Source organism: Gymnoscopelus microlampas (assembly GCF_963454915.1).
Source record: "Gymnoscopelus microlampas genome assembly, chromosome: 18".
NCBI lineage: Eukaryota > Metazoa > Chordata > Actinopteri > Myctophiformes > Myctophidae > Gymnoscopelus > Gymnoscopelus microlampas.
The window spans coordinates 30,456,200-30,472,574 of NC_139955.1; the positions used below are offsets into that span (position 1 = coordinate 30,456,200).

General features: G+C 44.4%; 1 protein-coding gene across 3 annotated transcripts in view; it reads left to right on the forward strand.

Moving 5' to 3' along the window:
- Positions 1 to 16,375, forward strand: part of fat2 (FAT atypical cadherin 2) — an 87,348-nt gene that overhangs the window by 35,328 nt on the left and 35,645 nt on the right. For all 3 annotated transcript variants that reach the window (XM_084085554.1, XM_084085556.1, XM_084085555.1), the window contains exons 11-16: positions 475 to 4,145; positions 4,630 to 5,029; positions 6,171 to 6,370; positions 6,883 to 7,036; positions 9,029 to 9,262; positions 15,140 to 15,523. In XM_084085554.1, the coding sequence (XP_083941680.1) occupies positions 475 to 4,145; positions 4,630 to 5,029; positions 6,171 to 6,370; positions 6,883 to 7,036; positions 9,029 to 9,262; positions 15,140 to 15,523 (5,043 nt within the window). The remainder of the gene's footprint in view (positions 1 to 474; positions 4,146 to 4,629; positions 5,030 to 6,170; positions 6,371 to 6,882; positions 7,037 to 9,028; positions 9,263 to 15,139; positions 15,524 to 16,375) is intronic.

The following is a 16,375-nucleotide window of genomic DNA, read 5'->3' on the forward strand; positions in this document are numbered from 1 at the left end:
ATTCTGTCAAATCAAACTGAATCAAGACGATACATTACAATGGGGAGTTCTTTACCTCTCTACTTTCCTTTAAAACAAGCTCTGCCAAGCCAGAATGCACCCTGATGAAAACAGATAAAACATGAGCTCACATACTGTGGATAAAAATGTGTTGATCTCCTCTGTATTTTCACTGATTCTGTGTGTGCGTTATTCTTCAGGGTGTGAGCTTCTTGAGTTTCAAAAGGGTAACTTTGAAAATGTTTAACTTAAAGTGAATTAATGTATGATGGATTCTTCCGAACTCTTTGACTTTGTGGGTCAGAAATGTTTTAATAAAACTCTCTACCCAATTATATATAGTATTGTCAGTTAAGTAACGTGGCCCCTGGGTAACCTTTTTGAACTTGAATTTGAACTTTAGGGAATTAAACTAAACTTCAACTCGTAAGTGAGAGCAACTAATTTTTTTTTACTTTCTTTCTTCTCCCACAGGGAACATTGACCACATCTTCTCCATAGACTCCGAGCTGGGCTCCATCAGTTTATCCAAACCACTGGATCTTCAGCCCCAGGACCAGTTTCACTTGACGGTGAAGGCCACCGACCAGGGCTTCCCTCAACGCAGCGACCTCTGTTCTGTCAATGTCCACATCCGCATCTCTGAACAAACGCCACCCACCTTCCCCTCAGAAGAGTACTTTGCAGAGATCAGCGAATCAAGCCTGCCCGGGACCCCCGTGGTCACCGTTTCAGCCTCTAGCCCATCCGCCGTGCATTACAGCATTGGAAAAGGTGACCCCCATGGGATATTTTACATCAACTCCTACACTGGGTTCGTCTCCATCCAAGAACCGCTGGATTTTGAAACACATCCCTCCTACGAGCTCAGAGTGTTGGCCTTCACTATGACAGGAGCCTCGTCTGAGACTGTTGTTCATGTCTATGTGATCGATGAGAACGATAACGCCCCTGTCTTTCAGCAGCAGGAGTATGTGGGACAGATAAGTGAGTCAGCTCATGTAAACAGCGTGGTAATGGGGGAGAGGAACGCACCTTTGGTTATCCAAGCCTCAGATGCAGACAGAGACTCAAACTCTTTGTTGGCGTATCACATTCTAGAGCCAGAGGCTCTTCAAGTCTTCAAGATAGACTCAAACATGGGCACCCTTTCTTTGGTGTCACCTGTCGATTTTGAGGCCAAGTCTGAGTATCGCTTCACCGTTCAGGTGAGGGACTCAGGGGAGCCCTGGCTGTATGCAGCAGAGTCTGCGAAAGTCACCATCCGCATCTTAGACCTCAACGACTGCCCACCAATATTCGCTGTGCCAGTGTATGAGCCTTTTGTCTTCTTCCCAGCAGTCCAAGGTACAGAGGTTGTGCGGGTGACAGCACATGATGCTGACTCGGCAGTGTCATACAGCATCATCGAGGGGAATCTACACAACGAGTTTTTGATTCACCCTGACACTGGTGTCATCACCGTGAACAGTTTCTCTGAGTTTATGCCCTTTCACCAGCTGCTTGTCAAAGCCTCCGATGGTCTCTACAAAGACACGGCTATCGTCAAGATGAACATCACCAATGTAACTGCAAGTGATCTCAGGTTTGAGCTGAAAGTGTACTCGGCTAGTGTCGTAGAGAATCTCAGCTCTGTCAAAACCTTAGCAGCGCTCAGAGCCAAGGGCAGCTACCTGAACGAGCCTCTAATATACTCTGTTCTAAACCCTATGGGCAGGTTTGCCATATCCCAGACATCAGGGGTTCTGGAAACCACTGGTGTTCCTTTTGACAGAGAGGAGCAGGATGTGTATGATGTTATGGTAGAGGTAAGAGACATGAGGATGCCCCAGAGGAGAGCTGTAACCCAGGTTAAGGTCTACATAGATGATGTCAATGACAGCCCCCCACAGTTTCTCAACCTGCCATTTTTCATGATGATAAATGAAGATTCTGAGCCTGGAGATGTTTTGTACCAAGTGACTGCAAGTGACAGCGACATCGCCCAGAGTGCATCGATCATGTACTTATTAGAGGAGGATTATGATCTTTTCAGAATAGACCCCTATGTAGGTGATGTGTCCCTCCAAAGGCCTCTTGACTTTGAAGCCCTAAGTAGGTATGTGTTGACCGTTCTGGCTACAGATGAGGGTAATCCCAGCCTGACCTCTTCGGCACAACTCAGCATCCAAGTGAGAAACCGAACCAACCCAGTGTTCCAGACCTTGCTCTACCCACTCAAGGTCCCCGAAAATGTGCCCCCTTTCACCACCATTTTGCATGTCCAGGCGAGGAACCCAGAGGGATACCGGCTTATTTACAACCTACAGGAGGAAAATGCATCGAAACATTTTCACATTGATTTCAAATCGGGGGTGTTGACTGTCATTAACCCCTTGGACTATGAGAGCCAGTTCATGCACATGTTAACAGTGCGGGCAACTGACTCTGTGACTGGAGCTTTTTCTGAGGCCACAGTTGAAATAGAAGTAGAGGATGTGAACGACAATGCTCCTGTTTTCTCAAACCTGACTCACACAGTGGACCTACCAGAGGGACTTCCTGTGGGCACTTCCGTCATACAGCTATCTGCGTCAGATAAAGACTCAGGGAGAAATAAAGACCTGACCTTCCTGATAGTGAAAACAGAATGGAACGAAACCAATTTCTTTGAGATCAACCCTCAGAGTGGGTTGATTGTCACAACACAGGTGCTGGATCACGAAATACACACACACTTTAATTTGAAAATCCGTGTCACAGACAATGGAACAGTCCCACTCAGTACTGAGGCCTATATTGTTGTAAACATTACTGACATCAATGACAACCCACCAAACTTCATGGAAGCCCAATACCAAGCCACACTGGATGAAATGGCTAAATGTGGCCACATAGTCATCAAAATCCAAGCCTCAGACCCTGACACCAAGGATCTGAACAACCTCCACTATAAGATTCTCTCAGGGAATGAAGGCAGGTATTTCAACATCAATGAATCATCGGGGATCATCTCATTCTCCAACGTATGCAAGAGGAATCTGGATCCCTACTATAACCTAACAGTGGCAGTTTCAGACGGAGTGTTCCAGAATACAGCCCCAGTGAACATCGACATGATGGGCAGCAACAGACACAGCCCCCTCTTCAAGCAGAGCATCTATGAAGCAGAGCTGGCCGAGAATGCCGATGCTGGAACCCGGGTTATCCGACTGGCGGCTATAGACCCAGACGATGGTCCATATGGTAGTGTGGACTACACCATCATAAACAAACTAGCTGACGAGGCATTCGCCATCGACAACAACGGGCAGATAATAACAACACAGCCTCTGGACAGGGAAAACCCCACTCAGAGAGTTATAGCCATCAAAGTAATGGCCAAAGATGGTGGAGGGAGAGTGGCATTCTGCACGGTCAAGATTATCCTCACAGACGAGAATGACAATGCTCCCCAGTTCAAGGCGACAGAATACCATGTTGCTATCCAGTCGACTGTAAATAAAGGTTCGCCTGTGATCCAGATCGTAGCGTACGACGCAGATGAAGGCAAAAATGCAGACGTGACGTACACTGTGGATGAAGTAGAGGAGGAGATCACAGAAGATGTCATCGAGATCAACCCATTCACTGGCATTGTGACCGTCAAGGAGAGCTTGGCCAGCATGGAGAACAAGATCTTCAACTTCAAGGTCAAGGCACGTGACGGAGGTCTACCGTTCAGGAACACCACTGTTCCCGTTCAGGTCAAGGTGGTTTCTCCCGAGGTTCCCCTCCCGAAGTTCTCAGAACCTCTGTACTCCTTCACAGCATCCGAAGATGTGGTGGTTGGCACGGAGATAGGCTCGGTGAGGGCAGACTCTGACATGCCACTCATATACAGCCTGGTGGATGGCAACACAGTGGAGAGCAACCAAGACAGAGTGTTCAGCCTGGACAAAGAGAGTGGGACACTGCTGGTTCAGAAGACCATGGACCATGAGAAGACCAAGTGGTACCAGATAGACGTGATCGCCCAGGGGAACCACAATGGGACAGATGTGGCCTCACTGGTGTCCGTCAGCATTCAGGTCCAAGACGTGAACGATAACGAGCCGGTGTTTGAGGCCAACCCCTACAAGGCATTCCTGGCTGAGAACATGCCTGCTGGAACCACTGTCATACAGGTGAGGGGGGGGGGGGGAATGGTGAGCACATTAGTAGGGAGTGAGAGGGAGCAAGGGATGGAAGGAAGGAGTGAATTAATGAGTGAAGCAGAGAAGGAGGGAGCAAGCGAGAGAAGAGTGAGTGAAGGAGCATGGGTGGAATGTGGGAATAAGAGCAGGAAAGAGGGCTGAGTCTGAGTGAAAGTGAGTGAACAAACAAGCACACTCTTTATTTCCCCACAGAAAGTAAAGGACACAGAAATAAAAAATCCCCTGACAGTCACAGTACTTAGCAAACAGTAGTCAGAACAGTACCATCTAAATCTAAAGTGAAGCCTAACTTTAACCTCAAACCCAAACCTATAACCAACAATGAAATGGAGTTATAAACAACAATGAAGAACCTGATCATTAGGACTGTGTGTAATGCACATTGCCTCTCTCCATCTGATCTTCAAAAGCCCAAGCCTTTGCCAGAAGCCAAATGTTGTCCCTCTCCCCACAGGTCACCGCCAATGACGCGGACGCAGACGTAAATGGTCAGGTGACCTACAGCTTGGCGTCGCTTCCTGACGACATCACTAGTGAGAACATCGCTGACGTCTTCGCCATTGACGCGGAGGATGGCTGGATAACAACAGTGCGCGAAACAGACTGCGAGGAGCGGCGGCTGTACCGCTTCCAGGTGGTGGCCTGGGACCGGGGTGGGGATGCCAGGCTCTCGTCGTCAGTGGTGGTGGAAGTGACGGTAACGGACGAGAACGACAACACGCCGAGCTTCTCCGAGCCGTCGTACCGCGGCTCGGTGGTCGAGAACAGCTGGCCCGGTGATGTCATCGTCTCCATGACCACCTCTGATGCCGACATGGCGCTGGAGAACCGCCTGGTCACCTGCTACATCACAGGTGTGGCACTGTGTGTGTGTGTGTGTGTGTGTGTGTGTGTGTGTGTGTGTGTGTGTGTGTGTGTGTGTGTGTGTGTGTGTGTGTGTGTGTGTGTGTGTGTGTGTGTGTGTGTGTGTGTGTGTGTGTGTGTGTGTGTGTGTGTGTGCGTCCTACAGTACATGTGTACAGATCATCCATAGTAACAGAAGAATTGTTCCTCTGTTTATTAGACCCTTAATACGGTTAAACTACATCCTTAAAATCACAAACCCAAGCTAACTGGCAGGTAGACAGCAGCACCAGAATACTAACTCAACACCCTGGAGCCAAAAGCAACAACAAATCTGAATGCACATGAATCCTGTATTTTTCTTCAGACAACAAAGTCCTGATGCCGCTAATGGAGTCAGCTTTGCTTTCAAAACATCTCTTTTGTAATGTCCAATGGAGGATTATTTGCATTTGGGTTATGGTAGCATGACCTCATCTTTTGGTTGTGCTTCTGTGTGTTTTTGTTTGAAAGTCTCTTTTAGTGTTCTGACAGGACCTGTCATAATGGATCTACAGTCTTTACAAATACTGTTTTTCTTCGTCCAGCTAGCTAGCTATACTAGTTACTGTATCTATGTATCTGTATGTCTTCCTGTATCTCAAAGACAAACATCCAGATCAATAGTGTGGGTGGAGGTACTGTTAGCCTAGAGAGAGGTTTATTAGTGGGTTTATTACTGTTAGGAGAAGTTCAGCAGTTTTAATTCCTTGGAGTGGCTGAGAAAATACTGTGCAGGGTTATTGGGTTAAGGCGAGGAAAATAAATGAAAAAGTTTTACCCTCAGCAACTACTATTGATCTGCGCTTGAGCAAGGTGTTTAACCCCCAATGACAGTGGTTAACAGTACGAGATTCCAGTTGTAATCGTCAGCTCCTAAGTGCGAAGTTGTGCAACTGAAGTGAGTTCTATGAAGCATGGCATTTCTGTTAAAGAGCATTTGTTCACTGCTGAATCTCCCAAAATAATGAAAAGTAGCCTACAGCATTTTCAGCCCGATCTATACTACTTTGTACGTCAGTGTCATGTGTTAAAACTGAAAATAGCTGATCGACAAGCTATTTCCAGTGGAGCATAACGAAGCGTAAATTGGGCATTGCGCTACGCTTGCAGATGGAGACCCACTGGGCCAGTTTGCCATAGTGCAGGAGGACGAGGGCGAGTGGGGGCTCATCCTAAAGGAAGCCCTGGACCGCGAGGTCAAAGACAGGTACATCCTGACGGTCACAGCCACTGACGGAAAGTTCCAGGCCCCGGCCACCGTTGAGATTCACGTGCTGGACGTCAACGATAACAGTCCCCTTTGTGAACAGGTGAGTCTGGTCACATTTTGGTAGATGACATGAGGCACCAGAGTTGACTAGTGTTGAAACTGTACTATAATCAGAAGGTCATAGTTATTCAAATATGCAATTACACATTTTATGATTTTTTTTTTTTTAGCTTTGTTGTTTGTTTGTATTTTTATTTGTATCTGTTAGTTATTATATAACTAAATACTGGACCGCTGGCGTAGCGGTCCAGGCACCGAGGCTCAATGTAGCCTGACCGAGTGTTGCGGGTTCGAACCCCGACCCTGACGGCCTTTGCTACATGTCACTCCCCTCCCTCTCTCCCCATTTCCTGTCAACCTACTGTACTGTCAAATAAAAGCCCCCCAAGAAATACTGGAGGAGCAGTAGTCTACAACAATAATAATACAATAAATAAATATTGTTTTTATGATTAGCAGACGCTCTGGATTAAGAGCGTCTGCTAAATGCCTAAATTGTAAATTGTAAATTGATTATTATTAATATTATTATTACTTTCCCATGTGTTGTAGTTGGTGTACACAGAAGTGGTGATGGAGAACTCACCTTCCAATCAGTTCATTCTGAAGGTGTCTGCCTCTGACCCAGACACGGGCGCCAACGGCCAGGTCTCCTACACCCTCCATGGGCCCCATGCTGACAAGTTCCATCTCAACCACAAGACAGGTAATACGGCGTCTGTTTGGGGTCAAAACACAAGCCACCCCCACTAAGTTGAGCTCAGCTGTTTGTTTGAGTTGGAGATAGGATTAAAGCTTGAACAAATACCTGTGGCCTGTTACGCTGTTGAGAGAACGAGAGAGCCCTGAGCCGCAGTAAGTGGCAGCGCATTTTCTATTGCCATGTTTCCATTTCTCAGTGTACTTCCTCCACTTCACCTTCATCCATCATACTTCTGTGTCATAGCACCATTATCCTTTTTTTTCATGATTGTCAGCCAATCGCATTTGTGATCTAGCGGGTCTTCCCCCCCCCAATCTTATCATATTACCAAGGTTAGGGTATGTTTAGATTTTCGGCGGGGTAACCCTAAACTAAGGTATGGGAGGGTGCTGAATGACAAAAATGAAAACAGATTAGCCTCTGCTTGAATTCCAGCGGGTATACTATATTGCCATTGCAGTGCACCTCTGCTCTTGTTGTGTTTTTACATTTTCTTGTTGCTTTCAGGTACAGTCACCAGGTTGGTGACATAATGCATTGACAATACACATTGCAATTCCTTAGACTACCTCCGCCTTCCAGTCACCTAACTGTTTTTGTAATGACACATTTCTGCTCATGTTCCTCTATCATCTTTTGTTTTATGCATCCTCATGTCATTTTATAATTGTGTTTCCTTTGCTTGATGTGCTGTGTAAAGCACATTGAATTGCCTTGTTGTTGAAATGCAGCCTCGTAAACCCCCCCCCCCCCCCTCCCGGAAATCGAATGCATTTGCAGCAATACGATTTCCGGGGGGGGGGGGGGTGTTTACGAGGCTAGTTGAAATGTGCTATACAAATAAAATTGCCTTAATTGCCTATCATACTGGCATGCTGAGCGGCGCATATTGGTACAGTATCTCATCTTAGATACTTGTCTGCTCTATGCATTTTTTAGACCCATTGGCCAGCATTTACTGTAAACGTCACAGTGCTATTGTAACAAAACAGAGGCCTGTCACAGAATGATTGCAGAGTGGCTAACAGTGGTTATGAGGAACATGACGGATGTTATCGCCTCTTCCTTCCTGACAAAACAAAGAACATGCCTTAAATCTGTGCAGTGGTTGGGCGTGTTGGTCTGAGTATAATAATAACAATAATAATGATGATAATAATAATATTTTTACATCCACCATGTTGGAGAAATGACAATAAGTGGGAGGCCACCCTTCAAACCCTGAGGCAGACTACACGTCAAAACGTTGGTTGTTTGTGCCCTTTAAGATAAAAAAGGTATTTTAAACAGGGTTTGCAGTTATGGTGGTCAGCACCTACATAGTATTGGTGTGCGCTCAGTCTCCTTTGTTTGTCTGACAGACCACCCTTAAGTCATAGGGAATGGGTTTAAGATCCCATATTGACAAGGCTCTGCCCAGTGGAAGTGTCTTTGAGCAAGGCATTGAATGCCTTAGTTCAGAGAATTACCCGAAGGGGATTAGTATCAAGGATTTTACTTTAGTAACAGCCTCTGCTAAAATGTCTAAAACGTTAAGAATTTACTCGATTAAATGTATCGATTTTCAATTAATTTTAAAACAAACTTATTTTTTTGGGGGGGCTAGTGAAAGTTACAGGTATGGTGTGTGTGATATCAAATGTGAGCTTACCAAAATCACAGTAATCCTTAGTACTTAAATTAACATGAGTGTTTTTACATACATAGGAGCTTAAAGCGCTTTTTTTTGTTTTGTTACAACTGTGAAAAATGTGTTTTCATTGTGATACCGATAAATTGGAACATAATCTTAGTTCCATTGATCCAAGCCAGAACATAAATCAATATGCTCGGAAAATGCACGTGGCACACCCATATCTGACCACTTAACACGAAGTGGTCAGATGGGTGGGCCGCAAACACATTTTCAAGATTCTCAAGTGGGCCCTGATCCACTGACTTAAAGTCTCACATCCCATTGTGTTCCATTCTCTTTCATCTGCACACCTGCTCCAGGTGAGCTGTTCACGATGGCTGTGTTGGACCGGGAGAGGGAGGGGGAGCACAACCTGGTCGCCAAGGCCACGGATGGCGGCGGGCGTTCGTGCCAGGCGGACATCTTGCTGATGATCCAGGATATGAACGACAATGCTCCACGTTTCTCCGCCAGCCACTACGACATCTCGGTGTTCGATAACACGACTGTTCGAACCCCCGTCGCCGTCATATATGCCAAGGACCCCGATACAGGTGAGTGTTTTGTTCCATAACCATATGGTAAACCACTTTAAACCCCGGCATCCCTAATTTTGGGCATGTCTTTATAGGTGAAAATAAAACAAAAACATTTAGTAAAATTGATTTCCCTCTTTTTTTTTTAACCACTGAAGCTGGGCACATCTACTCTTTTATCTGCTGGATCACATTTAGAGTTAGACATATTTACACCATGAAGCTGCCCAGTTCAACCACAATCTTCTGCTGCTGTGCACTGAGCAGCTCCACAGCAACTACTGGATGTTAACAGTCTTGCCCATGGGGCATTTCTCATCCCACCTGGTCCAGTTATTAGTTCCAGTCACAAGCCCTTCACGTCTTTGTTAGTGCTGTAAAGCACATCTGGTTGTGTCAGATGACTCTGTCATTAAGATAACTGGTGACAACCAGGGCACCAGTTAGATCATTTTGAATTTATAGTAGAGAAAGTGGGCAACATGTAACATGTTTTGGTCCAGATTCAGTGAAGGATGATGTGATAAGTCAGCTTTAACCAGGTTTCATCAGGCCCCAGGGATGGCTTTATCCTATCTCTCTTGGTTTTGGTTGTTTTATGTGTGTATACTTAATTGAAGAAAAATAATATCAGTAAGCACACATGCTAGATTTCATATAGAAGCCATAGAAAACTTGTGGGTGTTCTATGCTGTAATTGTAGGTTCCATAGGATTCCATATATCGCTAACCCATAATCACAGAAAAGAAGGCCATGCCCAGGTGTTAAAAATGTGACAGCCACCCAGTGAGCCCCCCTACGTAGCTGTATATGTCAAATGTTCTGACATTTTTAGGTTGGTATGCTGCCCTACAATACAGCTACTCTGTGTAGTACTTAAATTAACATGAACAAAAAACGTTTTGCTATCATTTCTATGGACGAGTGCAGGCCCGTACCGTGGCATTTGTTTCATGTCATTGGTGTGGTAATCTTTATACATACTTCACTAATAACAACAAAAGTGTTTTTTACATGCATAGATTTTCAACTATAGCCCAATTCTCACACTCTTTACTTTTACTTTTACTTCACCAGGCCCTTCAGGTTTTCCACATGTGCTTCTGTTTCATGACGTCATGCACGTAGCAGCATGAGCTGCTTTTGAGGGGATTTACAATACATGCAGACAAACCCTGTTCTTGGCCTATGGCCACGCTGTAAAATTATAGGATTTTACAAGCTGTGACAAATCCCATGCTCCAACTTGTCCATCCAATAATTTTCAACAGACGCATCTATTTACTGTAGCCAGCTCCGCTAGTCATTGTTGATAGATTTTATGACCAAAATGTGCTGTTTCTGGCTATCAGGCAGCAAATAAATCTTATCAACGCCTTCTGAAAGATGAAAAGACATGTAGTAGCCTAATGGCTGAAGTTAATTTCGAGTCAATTTCCATCGAATCAGCAGCCCACACACAATGTTGTGCTCTAGCCTCACTTTCACTTTTAACCCAGGATCAGATTCCGGCTCAAACATGTAAATGAATGCCTGATTTATATACTTTAACACTCTTATACAAGTATTTATCTACGAGTGTAAAGGTCATTACACACCGCCGATTATGCGAATATACGCAAAATTCGGACTCGGTTCGAATAAATAAAATACGCTTTTTCGCTCCACGAAATTGATGTGGAAGCTTGTATTGACTTTATAAGGTTTATAAAAAAAACGTATTATTCGCATGAAAGAATCGCCCCCGGTGTGTAAGGACCTTTAGTCATCAGTATCAATCCGGCATAACATCCCTGAAAGCATTGGTTTGACTTACCCTATTCTAAACCACAGCTAATGCTACACAGTGGTGGAAGAAGTACTCAGATATCTTATTTAAGTAAAAGTAGCAATACCACAATATAAAAATACTCTGTTACAAGTAAAAGGCCTGTGTTCAAAATGTTACTTGAGTAAAAGTACACAAGTATTTGTATCAAAATGTACTTAAAGTACCAAAAGTAAAAGTACTAAAATGTTTGAAAATAGCCGATCTACAAGCTCACAACGCATTGCGATGCGACGCGTTGTGAGCTTGTAGATCTGCTATTTTCAAATAGCCTAGGTATAAAATAGGGCTAAAGTGGTTCATGTATGTTTTATAATGTAATATATTTATATCTGCAAAGTAACTAGGAACTAAAGTTCTCAAATAATTGTAGTGGAGTAAAAGTACAATATTTGCCTCTGAGATGTAGTGGAGTAGAAGTAAAAGTACTGAAAATTGGAAATACTCCAGTAAAGTAAAAGTACCTCAAAATTGTACTTAAGAACAGTACTTGAGAATATGTACTTAGTTACTTTACACCACTGCTCACTTTCACTTTTCACCCAGGTTCAGATTTCCGGCTCAAACGAATGCCTGATTTATATACTTTTACACTCTTATACAAGTATTTATCTACACGTATAAGTCATCAGTATAAATGAGGCATAACATCCCTGAAAGCACTGGTTTGACTTTACCCTATTCTATGAACCAGATCTAATGCTGCGTAACAGAGTGCCATGAAGTTGAACGTGTGTCTTGCGTTCAGGCACGTTTGGATCAAAGGAGGTGAGAGGGTCGCCTGTCAGTCTAAAATAAAAGAAAAAGAAAAAAGGAAAAAAATGGTTTGTCCATGGGTAGTTGTAAGACAAGGCTGTGAAATAATTCAACACAAATAGATTTCTATTTCGGATTTTACGAAAACATTTTCTTTGTGATGCTTCAAAATAAAAGTGCCAAACATAGCTAAATGTGACTCTTTTAGATTTCATGCAGTATTTACAGTAAATCAGTCATTGGTGCAGTAGTTAAATAGTTCATTATTTATCTATCTATCTACTGTCAAGATTACTTTTGAAGTTATGGGCTATTTTCCCATAGATTTTGGCCCACGTTTGCTGAAAAGGCGATACATTGGGCCCTCTTATGAGACGGCCCTCATACAATACTTCCTTTGAATAAACACGTTCAAGAATTCTTTTGTGGCTTTCTCGAATTTCAGAACTTGTTGTGACTACTCTGCTTACCTCGTCTCTTTAATCATGTCAACACTGTGTGTGTGTGTGTGTGTGTGTGTGTGTGTGTGTGTGTGTGTGTGTGTGTGTGTGTGTGTGTGTGTGTGTGTGTGTGTGTGTGTGTGTGTGTGTGTGTGTGTGTGTGTGTGTGTGTGTGTGTGTGTGTGTGTGTGTGTGTGTGCGCGCACGCCCAGTTTGTATGAGTGGGTATGGTGTAGGTGATTCTTAATAAAAAAAGATAATGGAAATGCTCTTGTGTGTGTGTGTGTGTCTGTGTGTGTGTAGCACGTGTGATTGATCTTCAACATAATAAAGATTAATAGAGAGACCTGTCCGAGCAGCTCTGATCTCACACCCACATAGAGCCATACCACAGCTGTGTTGACACATAGTTTAATCTTTTCTATGCCTTAAATATGACGCTATGCTGCTAAATCCTGAGAGTTGAATTAACGTACCATTTCTTGGTCAGGATTTTGTAATGTACTGTCCGCAACGAGCCAGCCTCAGTCCGCGATACACAGCGTGCAGCCAAGTATAAATCAGGTATTATACCACCACTGCTGGGCATCAGTGACCCTCAACTGATCTTAGATCAGACCCTGACAGTGCATTCCTCCTGCTTCTCCCCTTCACTGTCTAGCTCGCTGTCTAAAGTGCTGTCTAAAGTTGGAGTGCATCATCATCCTCTGCACCATTTCCTTTGAAAAGGAATAATTTAAGAAGCTATTTGATATTCTGTTCACTGCTGTGCCAATGTTCAACACTTATGAAGACATGCTGGCAGTACAACTAATTAATAAAATACTATCTACAGTATGAGTCTGCAAGTCTGTCTTCAACTCCCTTTGGGAACTGGTGATGTGGATTGAATTTCACATATTTTATTTAAAAAAAGAAATGGCTGCACACAACAGTTACAGCTACATTTATTCACACAACAATGTTTCAGCAATGAAGCCTTCATAAACCTTGACAAGGCGTGAAATGAGTCACTAACAATGAGGAGTGTGGTTATTTCTTTGTGTATTTTCCATAGCAAGCACCTCATTAGATGTGCATTCTACCTGCATGCCATTGACGAGACAGTAGTGGCATAATTAGTTCCATAGATCTGTTTCTAGCATATCGTATTCTGAGAGCGTTAACCTCCGATTGTACAGGGGCTGAAATGCAAAAGATTCCCTCAACTCTCTTGAATGAATCCGTCAGTTCCGCTGACAGTTTGCCCGGCATGTTGAAAATTGTGTGAAACTAATTTCAAAGCTCTCTCGTTAGTCCTTACACGTTCTTCTCTCCCTTTCCTCTTCTCTATTTGACATGAAACAGCTGTGTGGCAATAGTTTAGGTGTGGTGTTTGATCTGGGATTGAAAGGACAGTTTTGCACCCTCATAGACGAGACTCACACACCGGTATGCACACACACACACACACGAACAAACACGTGCATTCACAGACAGGTAGGCACATGTACATGATACCCTCTAACGCACAGGCACACAGACGCACATGATCCCTCATATACAGTACAGTGCTGTAGAAGCTCATGGACCTGGACAGACACACACACACACACACACACACGCACACACACACACGCACGCACGCACGCACGCACGCACGCACGCACGCACGCACGCACAAGAAAAGCAAGAAAAGTCCTTCATACAAATGGACACACACACACACACACACACGCACACGCACACGCACATGCACACAAGAAAAGCAAGAAAAGTCCTTCATACAAATGGACACACACACACACACACTTAGGTAGGCAGGCGTCATAACTGAGCAGGACAAGACAGAGCAGAGGCAGCGGTGAGCCACTCCTTGAAATGTGCAGGAGCATGCCCTCTTCACCTCAACAGGAGGCCTCTTACAGGAGCCAGCCCTCCACTGTGCTCCTCCATGGGAGGCCTGTTGAAGGAGCATGCCCTCTGCGGCTCAGCAGGAGGCCTCTTTACAGGAACAAGCCCCCTGCACCTCCTCAGCAGCAGCAAGCAAGCATATTACAGGTGGCCTCTTACAGGTGGCCTGTTGGTTTAAGCTACCTTACTTTCATTGTCAACCTTAGCATGGACTAACAAAAATCCATCTGACAAACAATGGTACAGGTGTCCTCAAACTTTTCAATGTACCAAATGTATATAAAAGTAAGAGGAATGAGATGCCCAAAGTACAATCTGGGAACCCAGCGGCAAAATATTCTTTAGGTAATCTTGAGAGATTGTCCCCAAAGTTGACAGTAATTGAGACTAATGGAAATACATGTCCCAGCAGCTCTTAAGCATCCAGCAAACACACACACACACACACACACACACACACACACACACACACACACACACACACACACACACACACACACACACACACACACACACACACACACACACACACACACACACACACACATTCAGATGTTTAACACACAATTGTGGTTTGTTATAAAAGTGCAAACTCATTTGCCGTGTGTGTCGTGTTGCTGTTGCGTCACGTCTGTCATAAACAGCAAACAGGTTACAAGATGTGGCTTTGAACATGGAACCATCGCTCTCCCCTAATTTTACTGTGTGTGAGGTGTGTGAATGACACAAATTGGTAATGGTTTGTATCCTCTATTAATAAACATATAAGCTTTTTGGTTTATTATCTCCTTAAGTGAATGTGTGTGAGCGCGAGGCGCGTATGCGCGTCTGTGCAAATGGTCCGGCCCTCATCAAGTCATCAGTTTTGGCCTAGTGTGACCCTCACCCTGAAATGAGTTTGACAGCCCTTATTTTAATCTAACACTCTCTCTTTCTCCTCCCACTTCCTTTTCCTCCGTTCCTTCCTGCGCCTCCAGGTATAAACTCAGAGGTCAAGTACAGTCTCCTGGCGGGAGACGGGGGCTACTTCTCACTGGACGAGTTCTCAGGGATCCTCCGACTGGAGCGACCCCTCACCTCCGAGACCCCGCCCGCCTTTGAGCTCAAGTTGAAGGCCACCGACCGTGGCCTGCCACGCCAACTCTACTCTGTTGCCACAGTGACGGTGAACGTGGTCTCCCTGGACGACTACCAGCCTGTGTTCCTGAGCTCGGAGCACACGGCCCAGGTCCCAGAATCCCTTGCGGTTGGGGTGGAGGTGCTGAGCATGTCTGCCCTCACCAGAGATGGCGGCTTGGAGCCCGTCGCATACAAGATAGTCTCTGGGAACGAAGACGCGAGGTTCCTGCTGGACCCTCAAGGTGAGTGCTTTTTCTCTTGACTGTGTCACTCAAATGTATCACTCACTTTTTCTTGACTATCTGTCTTGGGCTCTTTTTACTCTCTCTCTGTCTGTCTCTCTCAATTTTCTCTTCCTCCTGTCTCTTTCTTGTTGTGAGCGTGTGAGACAGAGAGCGAAAGAGAAACAAACTGAGTGAACCAGTGAGAAAGGGAGAGAGTAACATTTTGTTATGAAGTGAGTTTTATAACTTTAGAATGAATATTTTGACAGTTGGTTAGATCACACAGCTTTACCACTCAGTGAAATGCTTCAGGCTACCTTCTGTGACTGCAGTCTGTTACGCCGTCAATCTATTTTGTTGGGGGCAAAAAAAGGGTATTATGAATGTATAGAATCTACCAACAAAACAACAGCAGCTGTCATCTTAACAGAATACCACTAGACAGATGCTGATCCTGTTGTTACACATCATACCTTTTATCAGAAAACAGGCATGCCATGTAAAAGCAATAAAGCATACACATTGAACGGCTTTGTTTGGCTCTGTGTAAGAAAGCAAAGCCTGCATTCCTGTCCAGTGTTCTTTATGCCACAATTTTGGGATAGAAAGAGTTCCAAAGTTGGGGATTGAAACCCCCAGCCTGCCCTTTAGTCTATTCTCCACTTTATTTCATTATGTATGGAATAAACATTTGGAAGTCTGACATTTTGAAAGACCAAGAGGCCGCAATCACAAAAAACAAAAAAAAACAAGGAAAAGACGAGGAGGGCAATTTTAGCAGCAGAACAGTTGTTTGTATGCTCAGTCAGTACTCATTTGGTGACAAACGGATATGTATTCATGAGAGAGCTCTTTTCAATCATTCCATGT